This window comes from Cebus imitator, unplaced genomic scaffold (assembly GCF_001604975.1).
Source record: "Cebus imitator isolate Cc_AM_T3 unplaced genomic scaffold, Cebus_imitator-1.0 Scaffold20, whole genome shotgun sequence".
Taxonomy (NCBI): Eukaryota; Metazoa; Chordata; class Mammalia; order Primates; family Cebidae; genus Cebus; species Cebus imitator.
This window is the reverse complement of record NW_016107335.1, coordinates 3,810,011-3,823,557: the sequence shown is the minus strand read 5'-3', so window position 1 is coordinate 3,823,557 and position 13,547 is coordinate 3,810,011. Positions and strand designations below refer to the sequence as shown.

General features: G+C 46.9%; 1 protein-coding gene across 1 annotated transcript; it reads left to right on the top strand.

Moving 5' to 3' along the window:
• The first annotated feature begins 431 nt into the window (after positions 1-431).
• Positions 432-12,710, top strand: INSIG1 (insulin induced gene 1). The gene is made up of 6 exons (XM_017519730.1): positions 432-627; positions 887-1,325; positions 4,184-4,308; positions 4,817-4,983; positions 5,307-5,406; positions 10,724-12,710. The coding sequence occupies exons 2-6, from the start codon at positions 914-916 to the stop codon at positions 10,751-10,753; spliced, it is 834 nt and encodes a 277-aa protein (XP_017375219.1). The 5' UTR covers positions 432-627; positions 887-913; the 3' UTR covers positions 10,754-12,710.
• The last annotated feature ends 837 nt before the right edge of the window (positions 12,711-13,547 follow it).

The window sequence follows — 13,547 nt, the reverse complement described above, 5'->3', positions numbered from 1 at the left end:
AAAGGCCCCGCCGACGCAAGCCCGCCCTGGAGCTGCGCAGGGGCCGGCGCTGCCCGGGATGCCCGCGCGCTGGAGACCCGCCGCCGCCAGGCGCGGCGCAGAACACCCGGCGAGGGGAGCAGGGAGCCGGGAGCGGCGGCGCCGGCCCGCAACCCCGCCCTGTCCTCCCGCCGCCTCCGCCCGGCCGGACTGTCCCCTCCCACGCCCCCGCTCCCCGGCAGCCCAGTCGCCGCGGGCTCGTCCCGCTCGGGCCCGCGTGCCCCGCGGCCGCCGCGCGCCCCACCAGCACTGCCGAGCCTCCCGCCCGAGCGCGCGCGGGCCGGCGGTGGCGTGTGCACACGTCATATGGGCCGCCCGCCTCCCATTGGCTGCGGCCGCCTCACCAGACCGCGTGTGGACGGGCGCGCGGGCGGGGCGGGGCGAGCTCAGGCCACGCCCCTGGGCGGTGCGCGCGGGCGGCGGGTAGGCCGGGCAGCATCACGTGACGCGGGCTCCCCGTCCCGCCATATAAGCCCGCGCGCCCGCCAGGCGCCGCGGCCGCGCTTGGGGGCGTCCCGGGCCGCGACTCCTCCTTCCCCGCTGCCCCGCCTCCGCTCGGAGAGCCGCTGGCGGGCGCCCCTCAGCCAGGTATGCGGCGGGCCGGGGCGGGGGTCGCGGGCGGGGTTTGGTCTCGCCGCAGCCGATCCCCCCCGGAGGTGGGCGGACGCGGGACCCGCTCGGGCCGGGGGTGCTGCTCGCCGTGAGCGCGGGGCCCGTCCGCAGCCGGCCCTGGGCGGGCGCACGGGTGTGTGACCCTGGGGTGGCCCGGGTGCCGGGGTCCGCGTCTGGCGGGGCCTTCCTCGCTCTTTGTATCTTCCGAGTGAACTTGATGACCCCCTTCTTCCAGGAAGCGCCTCTCGGACGCGGGTGACCGATGCCCAGATTGCACGACCACTTCTGGAGCTGCTCCTGTGCGCACAGCGCGAGGCGCCGAGGCCCCCCGCGAGCCAGCGCCGCGGGGCTGGCGGCCAAAGTGGGGGAGATGCTCAACGCCTCCGTGTCCGGGCCTTCCCTGCTGGCGGCCCGCGGTGCCTCGGACGCCGACCCCGCGCCCGGGGGCCGCAGCGCTGCGATGAGCGGCCCCGAGCCCGGCGGTCCCCACCCCAACACCTGGCATCATCGCCTGGTGCAGAGGAGCCTCGTGCTCTTCTCGGTCGGGGTGGTCCTAGCCCTGGTGCTCAACCTGCTGCAGATCCAGAGGAATGTCACCCTCTTCCCCGAGGAGGTGATCGCCACCATCTTCTCCTCCGCCTGGTGGGTCCCTCCCTGCTGCGGGACAGCAGCTGGTGAGTACCCCTCCTGGTTCTGCTGGAAGTAAAAAGGGTGTCTTTTCAGCCTGTAGGAAACCTGTACTGGAAACTGGAACTATCCACAAATTGAAGGTGTGCATATCCAGTGGATTTAGAGAAAGGAAGGAGAGGGAGAGAGGACGGCAGCCCCGAGGGCGGGTCCGGGCCACCACTCTCTGAAGTTTGAGGAGGCACAGGGATGGAGATGAGGCAGGCAGATAATGGGCTGTTCCAGCAGATGCTGTGCCAAGCTGACTGCGGGCCCTTCCCTCCTGGTGTCCGGGTACAGCCCCAGCTGTCATCCCGCGCCAGCCGCCCCGGATTGGCCGCCTGGGGAACTGGTGAGCAGCGGGGCTGAATGGCCATTGGTCGCGGCAGCAAACATGCTACCCGGCTGGATAACTGAAAACAAACCCGTCACATGTGTTCAGGGGGCGGTTGCCAGGGGAGCAACTTCTCAGCACTTCCTTTTGCCCGGTCGCTGAGTAAACTGTGGTCTGAAGCAAACTGTTTACCCCCTGAGCTGTTAGAGCTCTGAAATTACATTCTTAAGGAGAAGAGTAACCCCCTTATGGCGTTTAGATTTTCATACACCCAAGCAGTGGCATAGATGCTGTACAGCGTAACACGGGGTCAGTCTGAACTGCGGACGGGGGACTGCTGGGTATCTTTAGTAGAATTTCTTGGCTGTCATTGAACCGCTTTTACAGAAGTGTTGAGTTGATCTTGGCCCAGCAGATCACTTACTGCTTCTGTAGTCACACAGCATTTGTTTATTTAACAAACTTTTCTCGGGTGCTTTCTGCAGCCTCAAAAACTCTACAAGCTGTTAAAATATTAATACAAAAGTGAGCACCACAGGGCCCTATCCTTAAGCAGCTTAGAGTCTGGTGGGGAAAACAAACGAGCGTGTAAGTGACTACACTGCAGTACAGTGAGCATCCTGCTGCCTTTGCAGCTGACATTTGTCAGCTGACTGCTGACCAGAGGCTTCCTGTGCTTTGCTGTGTTCATTCCTTACAGCAGTGCCATGTGGAGCTTCATTTATAGATGCGGAAACTTGAGTCACAGGTTAAGTCCCATCCAAGGGTGCACAGGTAGAAAGTGGCCCAGCCATTGTTGCCAGCTGTTCATGCTGCCTCAGCAGGCGTGTCGCCTGCGCTGTGGAAACACATTGCCTCAGTTGACCTACTGGAGACAGCGAGCAGCGAAGAGTTTTGTAACAGAGGGCTGTGTGTTCAAGAACTAGGACATGCGTCTGTGGTTATTAAGTAGTGGGTAGAATATTTTCATCTTTGTTCTCGGAGAGGTGGGATCCACTTTTGTTTTTGAAACGCTTGTATGTGGCTGTGCTGACTGAACACTTGTGAGAAGTAGATCTAGATCTAAAATTCCGTGCTCCATATACATTTGGCAGAATTGTTTCTTTCCTTTAACCAAAAACTTGATCTTAGACATGAAATAGTTTGTAATTGAAGCCTCAGGGATTTTTAGGAATATCTGGACAATTTCTCATACTCGACTTTCTTTTTTAAACTATCAGCCAAGAGCATAAGTAAAATATTTCATAGTATATATATATTTTTTACCTATTTAGCTTTTAACCTTAAAAGGTAAGATTAAGCTATAGTGAGTGAAGTAAAATTAATTTGGAGGGGGGGATTCCGTTTTTCAAAATTCCAAAATTAGGACATGATTAAGTATAATAACTTGAAAACTGAACATTTTTTATGTGGATGTTTGACTAAACTGTGTTTCTTGTTTCTCAGTTGAACCTACAATGTGTGTTTCTTTCACACTAGACTGAGGGGAAACAATTGCAGGGCTCTTGGTCCTTGGCTACAGTTTCCAGTGACCCCTGTGTCCCTGCATCCAGCCCCGGCAGGCCAGCATCCCCACTCCCCACCACAGACATTCATTCCTGCCTTCATTTTTGCCATTTGCCTTCTCTCTGGAATCCCATTCCTTCCCACCTGTCCACATTCCATGTTCGTGTCTATGAAGAACTTCCTAACTGTTCCAGACCACAGTGATCTCTTCTCTGTGTCCCAGTTACATAATCCTCATAATTTTACACATGAGAACACAAACATGCAGAGCCACGTCCCATCAGAGGGCAGGCCGTGCTTTGAGGCTGACTTTTCTCTCCTTGGTCTGGTGCTCTTTCCACAGCGTGGGGCTTGACCGTGCAGGAATCAGACAGAGAGTAGAGAAGCCTGCGTGGGGCTGTCTCTCCATCCTCGCCCACGAGCATGTGTGCACAGTAGGTGCTCAGGGTCTTGCACAGTACATGCTAGAACTCCGAAAATCAACTCCAGGGCCACTCTAGGGGCATGTGACCCAGACCCTCAAAGTTGCATTAGCAACTATGTATCTCATCACATGCCCAGTCCCAGTGTGGGGTGGGGGCAGGAGTGTCAGCTGTGCTGTGCAGGGAGTGGACAGATGCCAACCTTTTCATTGTGAGGTAGGAATCACACTGCATGAAAAGACAAGGTGAACCACATGGTCACTTACGTTTTCTGTGCTTTAGGCAAATGTGGATATTAAATATAAGGTTACACATTGCTCATATTCATATGAATAGCCTCTGCTTGATTCATTTCTGTGTTTGCTAAGACATATTCAGCTACACTAAATAGTAGTGATTTTTTAAAAACTTTTCAAAACAGTACAATTTCGTGGGAGTGGTACTCAAAGAGAACAAGAATGTAAAATCAGTCTTAGCTATGAAGTTGTAGCTGATGGTATTTCTGGGAGCACTGGTTTGAGTGATGTGCCGTGTTACTAATGACCACGTGGAAATTCTGGAACTTAAGCCTGCTGTGTTCTAACTGTCGTCTCTTTTTAAACAGCTGTTGTTGGCCTACTGTACCCCTGTATCGACAGTCACCTCGGAGAACCCCACAAGTTTAAGAGAGAATGGGCCAGTGTCATGCGCTGCATAGCCGTTTTTGTTGGCATTAACCATGCCAGTGCTGTATCCTTAAGTTTCTGTGCTATGTCTAGAGTATCTTTTTAGGTTACATATTGAAGCGTTCTTTTTGTCATTTTTAATGAATATTTCATATTCATACAGTATACTCAAATGACCCCATGTCATAATGCAAACATGATGGTGGCACCTGCCCATTTCAGATTACTAAAAAGAGAAAGAAGAATGGGGGCCATAGATGACTTCGTAGTTAAATATATTGTTTTATGGTCAAAATGCTGACAGAATTTTATATATAGCTTTCAGCAAGTTCATTCTTATGGTTTAGTTTGTGACTCAGTGCCAGGGAGATTTCAGGTGATCTTAATGATTAACCTCTTATCCAACAAATCCTTTCTTTAGCTCACTACACGGTTTTTATGGGCAGTTAATTATTTGTGGTACAATAGTTTTTTAAAAAACCATGTTTTTAACCGTGTGTGTGTGTGTGTGTGTAAGTGTTTTTGATCTTACTAAGAATCATTAAACTTTTCCTTAACTTTTGCATCACCAGAAACTGGATTTTGCCAATAATGTCCAGCTGTCCTTGACTTTAGCAGCCCTGTCTTTGGGCCTGTGGTGGACATTTGATCGTTCCAGAAGTGGCCTTGGGCTTGGGATCACTATAGCTTTTCTAGCTACTCTGATCACTCAGTTTCTCGTGTATAATGGTGTCTATCAGTAAGTGTGTATTTTCAAATATTGACTTTGGAAAACACTTAACTTTCATAAAAACATCCATAAAGCTTAGATATTTTTATGTTTTATTTGGTTTTTATATGGAATGATGTAGAGTTAGGCATGAAATTCTCAAAAATGCTTCTATTCATAACAATGCAAAGGAAAACCAAGTAGTAGCAGTTACAACAATTCATTCGAATATTAACATTTTGTAACACTTCGTGGCTGATGCATTCTGCATATCCCCATTACAGAGGATCTTTGATGCAGAACTGAGCCAGGTGAAATTGACTGCTAAGGCACAGTTTCTTTTCTTGCTCCAGGTACACATCCCCAGACTTCCTCTATATTCGTTCTTGGCTCCCCTGTATATTTTTCTCAGGAGGCGTCACAGTGGGCAACATAGGACGACAGTTAGCTATGGTAAGTGAAATGATCATATCATCTTCTCAAACTTCCATCTTTTTACCTTGATAGAATTATTTGACATGATACATTCAAATCTGTATTTATATATTCTAGTTCAGATTCAAGTGACAATAACTGAAGAAAGCTTGTATTTAAAAATGTAGGTAATGATACCCAGGTAAAGGTTCGTAGATACATAAACTCGTCGTATTTTTTCTAGAAAGGAACTAGAGGTCTCGCGCTGCCCCTTCGAGTTGCAGGTGTGTTCATTGTTCCGAATTTTCATTAATTGCTATAGTAAGCAGTACAGAAAGTGACTGGTGGCTCCAGTGAATGGCGTGTGAGTGTCCCCTCCTCCATCACCATTGGGAGCAGATCTGGATGTCCTCATGCAGTGATACTTTGCTCCCTGAGCATCTGTCCGCAAGTGTTTCTTTTCACAAAATCAGAGTGGATGCAGATGATGCTGGCCTCTTAGTCCACAGCCAAGCAAATGGAACTGAGGCTGCAGAGTCTTTCTCAGGCCAGGGCAGGGCCTGGTTCAGGCAGACGGCACCCTTCTGTGGGGCAGGTGACCCTGGGCATGGAGAAGCGGTGACGAGAACATGGCTGCACATGGCTGGGTCACCATGTAGACGGACGTCCTGCCTGATCATTGCACCTGTTGTTCCTGCAGGAGAAAACAGCATTACCCTGAAAAGCTTCTCTCACAGCCCCCCTGAGGGAGATGGAAAGGCAGATGAATTCCAGTATGGCGTGAGCAGTTTTCATTAGTTAAAAATTGGCATCTGAGCACTTTAATCTAAAAAAAATAGAGGTGGACTTTTAAATGTTATTGACTTTGACTGGCAAGCTGAAATAAAGTGAATTAAAAAAAAATCTAGAGCTGTTGCTCTTGGAGATAAGCTCTGGGACTTTCTTGGAAAACTTATCTTGGTGCCTCATGCTATTTTTAAAACAGTACATTTATTTTTCCCAGCTGATACCCTTCTGTGAGGAGTTGAATTTGAAGGCCACTTGGCTGTTTCACAAAAGCAGAAGTAATTGCAAGTGGAATTTGTGCCGTTCCACTGGTTACTGAGTCTCTACTGCCAGATTTCTCATGATGGAGAAGCAATGACTCTGCTTGCCTTTTTTTTTTTTTAGAGACAGAGCTCACTGCGTCACCCAGACTGGTACCATCACAGCTCACTGTAACCCTGAACTCCTGGGCTCCAGCAGTCCTCCTGTCTCAGCCTCCTGAGTAGCTGGAATTACAGGCACATGCCACCATGCCTGGATAATTTTTCTACTTTTTGTAGAGATGGTATCTCCCTGTGTTGTCCAGGCTGGGCTTGAACTCGTGGGCTCCAGCGATCCTCCCACCTTGGCCGCCTAAGGCACTGGGATTATAGGCGTGAGCCTGGCCTTGCTTTTTTCAATATTAAAAATCTGGTTGGATGGTCCCACATGAAAATAGCACATTGCTTCTGCGGATTCACCTTCATCACTGTTAAGTCTTCAGAGGAGAGCTAGGCAACTGCATCAGTGCTTTCTTGCTTTCAGTTTTTGTTTCAGTGCTCTTTGGGAGAGAATTCCTAACTTTTAGAATAAAACTGCCCTCAACCAGATTGACTATTTATACATTATAATTAAAACTTGAATAACATTTAAAGAGTTGGTTATTTGTGTACAGTAGGTTGATGCTGTTGTATGTCAAGGCTTTTTAAATTAGTTTTAAGAAACAAGCATTATTTTGGTGGAAGAAATTTCACAACATTCATAAGTTCTAAACATCTAGAAATAGTTGGAGGAAACATTTTCAGTTTTGAAGGTAGCTTCATTAAGTAATTCCTGCTGTGCTCCTTTGATCCTTACAGAAAAAAATGTTAGATAACTCAAAATAGGATATTGGTGTAGTTATAATTCTCCCTACTTCAGATTTCTTTCTATCCTTTTTATTCTTTAAACTTAGGGGAAAATGTTTGGTTGTTCTCACTGTATCTTAAAACCTGCAGGAGAGAGGTCGCCACCCTAATCTCCTTCCCTCCTGGGCAGGCACATGAAACTGAACTCTCAGGGCTCTAAGCCCAACCCCGCCCCCTGCCGTTTTTATTCATAAAAAACTTACCCTTACCTCTGGATCCCAACTATTCTTTTTTCTCTTCAACATTAGAAAACTCATTTCCATCCATCAAACCAAGGACATGGCTCAGGGTCTTCACACTGCGGTCCTCTCCCTGGCGCTGTGTCCCTTCCTAGGACGTGGCTCAGGGTCTTCACACTGCTGTTCTCTCCCTGGCACCGCGTCCCTTCCTTAGGCTGTGCCCCTTGACATTCGCATTCGTGGTATTTTCCTCCAGGGCAGCCTTCCCCACATTCCACTGTTACCCACAAAATGGAAGTGGCTGGATATTCTAGGGACAGTATCTAAGAGCTACTGGTTTAAGATCAAAACCTACACTGGGTAAGGCTTTGTGAAGGGAGGTGTCGTGAGTGAAGTTGATGACCACCTGCAGGTGAAGAGATTCAGAGGCTCAGTTCAGCACTGTGGCCAGACTCGCCCAGATCCAGGGTCACTGGAGGTCTGTGTTTGGTGCTGATGGTTTTGCCCAGTGCACTTGACACCCTCTCATTCTTAGCTGTCTCAGTTCTCCTAAAATGCCTTTGTTCTAACTTTGGGTTCCCTCCCTTAAAAAGAAACAGTTACTTGCAAGAATAACCATGCTGAAAAGTTACAAGTTGGCTTTGCTTGCAGTTATATGGTCTCCTAGCTCTGGAACGTTTCCCCCACATGCCATTGTCCTTTGTGTCCGAAAACACAGCAGAAACGTTTGTTATCAGCCTATATTGTTGTTGTTGTTGTTGTTTTGTTTTTTGTTTTTGAGACGAAATCTCATCCTGTCGCCCAGGCTGGAGTGCAGTGGCGTGGTCTTTGCCCACTACAACCTTCACTTCCCAGGTTCAAGCAGTTCTCCTGCCTCAGCCTCCCGAGTAGCTGGGACTACAGGCACATGCCACCACGCCTGGCTAATTTGTGTGTGTGTATGTATATTTTTAGTAGAGCTGGGGTTTCACTGTGTTAGCCAGGATGGTCTCGATCATCTGACCTTGTGATCCACCCACCTCAGTGGTTTCTGTTTGTTTGTTTTTGAGACAGAGTCTTGCTCTGTCGCCCAGGCTGAAATGCAGTGGAACAATCTTGGCTCACTGCAACCTCTGCCTCCTGGGTTCAAGTGATTATCCTGTCTCAGCCTCCCGAGTAGCTGCGATTACAGGCGCCCACCACCATGCCCAGCTAATTTTGTATTTTTGGTAGAGACGGGGCTTCGCCATGTTGGCCAGGCTGGTCTCGAACTCCTGACTTCAGGTGATCTGCCCATCTCGGCCTCCCAAAGTGCTGGGATCACAGGTGTGAGCCACCGCGCCCGGCCCAGCCTGTATGTTTAAAATAAAATAATGAGTCTGTAGCCACCAATTACAGAATTTGGAGTTGTCGCTGTTTGTAACCTCAAGTCTTAAGGGTAGGCTGCAAACCGCCAGCAGCAGTCAGGCCCGTCCTTCCACTGTCGGCCCCACTGGGACACCTGGAAGTAGAGTCCCGCCCACCTGAGTGTTAGCTTGGGATTTAATTTGCTGTCCTGTGTTAGATTGGCCTGACTCAGCTGCTCATGATAATAATACTATTACTGTTACTGAGGGCTTCCATTGATGGGCTCTTACTGCTGCACAGGAGGCATTGTGCTAAACATTTCCATCATTGGCCAGGTTAGTCCTCATAACACAACTCTTTGAAGTAGAAACTATTATTAGCCCGTTTTTAAATGGGGAAATTACAGCTTAGGAAGATTAAAAAACTTGACTAGGTGCGTGGTGGAGGTGGACCGGGCAGCCTGCTTCTCGTTAGCATACCACAGTGCCCTTTCAGCACATGGCTTGCACCTGCCTTCGCCTGGACGTAGGTTTACAGCAGCCTGCGTTCGTGTCTGGGTTGCCATTGAAAATATGTCTCCGTTAGGCAATGCTTCAGGTCCCCCTGGGCTGGTTGTCATTCACCTCTGGCGTCTGTGTTCTTAGCTAAGGCCAGGCCTCACTGGCCTCTGTAGACCATGGATTCTAAAAGTCTAGTCCCCATTTGTTTATCTGCACATTCGTGAACAGGTAGTAAAACGCCATGACCAATTTTATTTCCAGGTTGCTGGCAAGAGTTTGCTCTTTTGTCTTCTCATTGCAGTTTGTATAGAACCCTCCAGTGCTGCTCATATTTGCCTGTTGGCACTGCTTTCACATTCCAGTTCCTAGAAGCATGTATGTTTGCTAGAAGGTCTTACTGTGTGTTCCGGGGTAGTAACTGGCATACCAAAGCCCCTGGGTGACTTGACCCAGACTCGTGACTTTACCTGTCTGTTCAGATGAGAGGATCTTGGGGTTTTCTGGATGAGTAATCTCCTTCGTTGCTGAGGGTGAGGAGCTCAGCTCCTTCCTCTTAAAGTGAACAGAGGGCAATTAAGTAACAGGGGGCGGCACAATTCTGAGGGAAAAAAATGTGTACAGAGGTTTCTCCTCTGCCCTTTAGCAGAAGCTCTGCGGCCTCTGGAAGGTCATGTAATCTCTTCGGGTCTGCTGCCTTATCAGTGAGACACTGCAGTCTATTGAGAATCTGCCCTGCAGTGCCTGGTCGTAGTAGTTAACTGTAGTGTCTACCTCTCAGAAGCTCTGTGAGGGTCAAATGAGAAAGAATATGTAGAAAGGATTCCCAAACTGTGAAGCTCTGTGTGAACTGAGGGCAGAGTTATATTCAGTATTACAAAGCATGACCTATTTCCAACGTCTGTTTCAACAAACTGCTGCTAACGTGGGTTATAACACAGGCATCAGATACTAATAAAGGTCTGTGGCAGAAACCTCCCTTCAGATAAAGGCTCACTCCCTTAAATGCAATTAGAATTTTCAGGAACACCTGTCATACCATAAGCATCACCATGCTTTGATAAAATTGGGTGTTTCCTTTCTATAGATATTAATTTAATCATGCTTTCACCAACAGCTTACACATATCTAAGCTTTGTATAAGGGCCTTAGCAGTCCTGATTTCACCTGAGGCAGAGAATTCTCGTAATTTTGCAGGCGAGAGGTGCGGCTCACTCCTCAAGTGAAGGTGGTGCAGGGGAGCCGGGAGAGCTGCAAGAGCTGGCCTTGGGCTCGAGTTTTCTCCACGTTTCCCACGTCTCAATCCTGTTTCTTTCATCGAAGAAATTTTTAATCTTTCCCATGTTAGGACCTACTTAGTTGATAATTAAAATATTTATACATTTAGTGCTAACTTTCTCTTTTCTTCCCTTTCTACACATAGGGTGTTCCTGAAAAGCCCCATAGTGATTGAGTCTTCAAAACCACCGATTCTGAGAGCGAGGAAGATTTTGGAAGAAAATCTGATTGTGAATTATGACAAAGATGATCTTTTTTCTTAATCTACTTAAATGGGGCTGACTGTACAAATGACTCCTGGAAAAGAGTGTTCCCCTAGTCTAGAATAGGGAAGTGGAGAAATGACGACTCAGCCTGAGGTCCTGCCGTGCCTGGCTGCACTGGCACCTGTCTGGGCCCCGGAGCATTCTGCCTGGGCTGCGTGGCTCAGGCAGGTGGCAGTTTCCCAAGTATTAGATTTCATTCATGTGATTCAAACAAGTTGCCATGTTTCAAAGCCTTGAACTAAGACTCAATTACCAACTATCAGTTTTGTATCAGTGCCCAAAGGAGGTAGGCTGATGGTGCTTAACAAACATGAAGTATGGTGTAATAGGAATAATATTTATCCAAAAGATTCTTAAAAATAGGGTTGTGTTTAAAAAAGAAGAAAAGCAGCAGTGATTATAAAGAGGCATGCCCTAAGCGGGGTGGCGGTGTGGCCACACTTCACGGTCACGCACGTTCATCCTGCAGTGGCGTGTTTTCACCATCACACGTGCGTGTGTCAGCAGTGAGTCAGCTGTGCTTTTCATGCCACCCATGGAAGTTTGTATAGACAATCTTGCTGAGCAAAAGGCAGTGAAAAGTCATGGTTCCCACACTGCGATATATTGGAATTTTCACCTCAGTTTATGAAGTTTATTTCGAAATCCATGATCATCTAAGAGTGAATACCTGTCCGCCATGTATTTCAATCTTAGTGAGCCAAATTTTTTATTTCTTTGTTACTACAGAATAGAGGTGACTGGTCTTTTTCCACAGCCCTATGGAATTTGCAATCTGTGATTGCCTTGTAAAAAGGAGAGTGCGTATGTCACTGCATTGAACATGTGGTGTTTCTAAATATTCCATGATATTGGTGAGCACAATGTATTCATTAATGGCATAGACCATACCAGACCTAATTTGCAAGTATTGGGTCTTAAACTTCAAGTGCAATGTATATGAAAACCAATCTGAGCCTTGTATCTCTTAAATATTTATTTTTTTTAACGTAGAGATGTCGAGAGAAGGGTTCTCCATTTCAGCGCTGCATGGAGGAAACGCGGTGATTTCTTTCCGTTGTCAAGTCCCTTTCCTGTTATACCTTCCTTCCACTGAACCCTCAGCCTTTGAAATACTCCAGTTTTGTGGGTTTAGTAATTTTTACTTACAAATTTACCTTTTTGTATTTCGCAATTTACATGTGTTTGGGTTGTTTTAAATTCTGTGAAAGGGGATTGATTAAAAGACTCCTTTTAAATGGTAGCCCCCAGTCAGCAGAATGGAAGCTTAGAGGAGCCCTCCTGTGAGCACTGGTGTTTGTGTTTGGTTTTGTGTATGTGATGATCTTTGCTGGGGTTTTTTTGCTTTGTTTCAAGGGAAACGTCTTGGAGTAAATTTTAAGTTCTGAAGCTAATTTGTTTTAGAGGAATATTATTTAAAAAACAGGACCATTCTGAACTTTGGAATGATCCCTTATAAATTTTCTGAATGTGAAAACAATTAGTTCCTTGAAAAAAATTTACAATGAAGATGTTGGCGTTTTATTAAAAAAACCAGAAGTTATTAGATGAAAGCAGTGAGTGAATCTTTACAACAGACTTGATCATGTTCAAACAGTAAGTCTTTCCTAAACTGGAAGTCAATCTGTATCTGTTAGAAATAATGTAGCCAAAAAAAATGTAAATTTGAAGATTTTTTTTTTGCCAATAGTTTATAGCAAATATATGAACCAAAGTGATTTGAGTTTGTAAAAATGTAAAATAGTATGAACAAAATTTGCACTATACCAGATTTGAACATCTAGTGAGATGCACATTCATACTAAGTTTTCAACATTGTGTTCTTTTTGCATTCATTTTTTACTTTTATTAAAGGTTCAAAACCAAGCGTTGTATTTATGTTTGTTTGCTTTTTTAAAAAAAAGGTGGGATGGTATTCTCTGTGCGGGACGTTAGAATCTGTAATGGAAAAATATTTTACCGTTCTTCAAATTTTACTGAATTTTAACACAACCTCTTGGGAAGTGTCATTTGAATCATCCCTCAATACCTGCAGGGGATTGGTTCCAGTATGCCACATGTATGCCAGAATCTGCATACTCAAGTCTGGCATTTGGCCCTACGGAACCTGCATACCCAAAAAGTCAGCCCTCCATACAGATTGGTTTCACATTTGGCAGATAAACCACGTTTGGCTGGAAAAACTCCATGTATAAGTGGACCCAGGTTTAAAGCCTGTGTTGCTTAAGGATCAACAGCATGTGTTTTCCTTACGGCGGAAAGTTAAATGCAGCGCAGGCTAAATGGAACCCGCCACCTTACCTCCTCACCACAGGCACCCCATCTTCAAGCGGAGGAACAGGCTTGCCTGTCTCACAGCTGCAGCTCCCCTGCTGCCAGCTGGTGTGGCTGGAGGTATTTGCTCTCACCAGCTGTCACCATGGGATGAGAACTGAAGATCTGTGTTCAGCACCCAGAACATTAAAGCTGTGCAGGTTCAACATGACTTGCAGTTGTGAAATCGCATTTCAATACCAGCAGAGAAAGGCCTTACCTGATATGTACCAATACATTTCATAATACAGATCCAAAACAATAGGTTTTTACTACATTTTAAAACAGAAAACATCCGTGTATGGAAAAACCGGTAGAGCTTATGATGAAAACATTTCCCTCATTACAGAGACTTGATATTTGCCTGAGATTGACCCAATTTATGGGGCT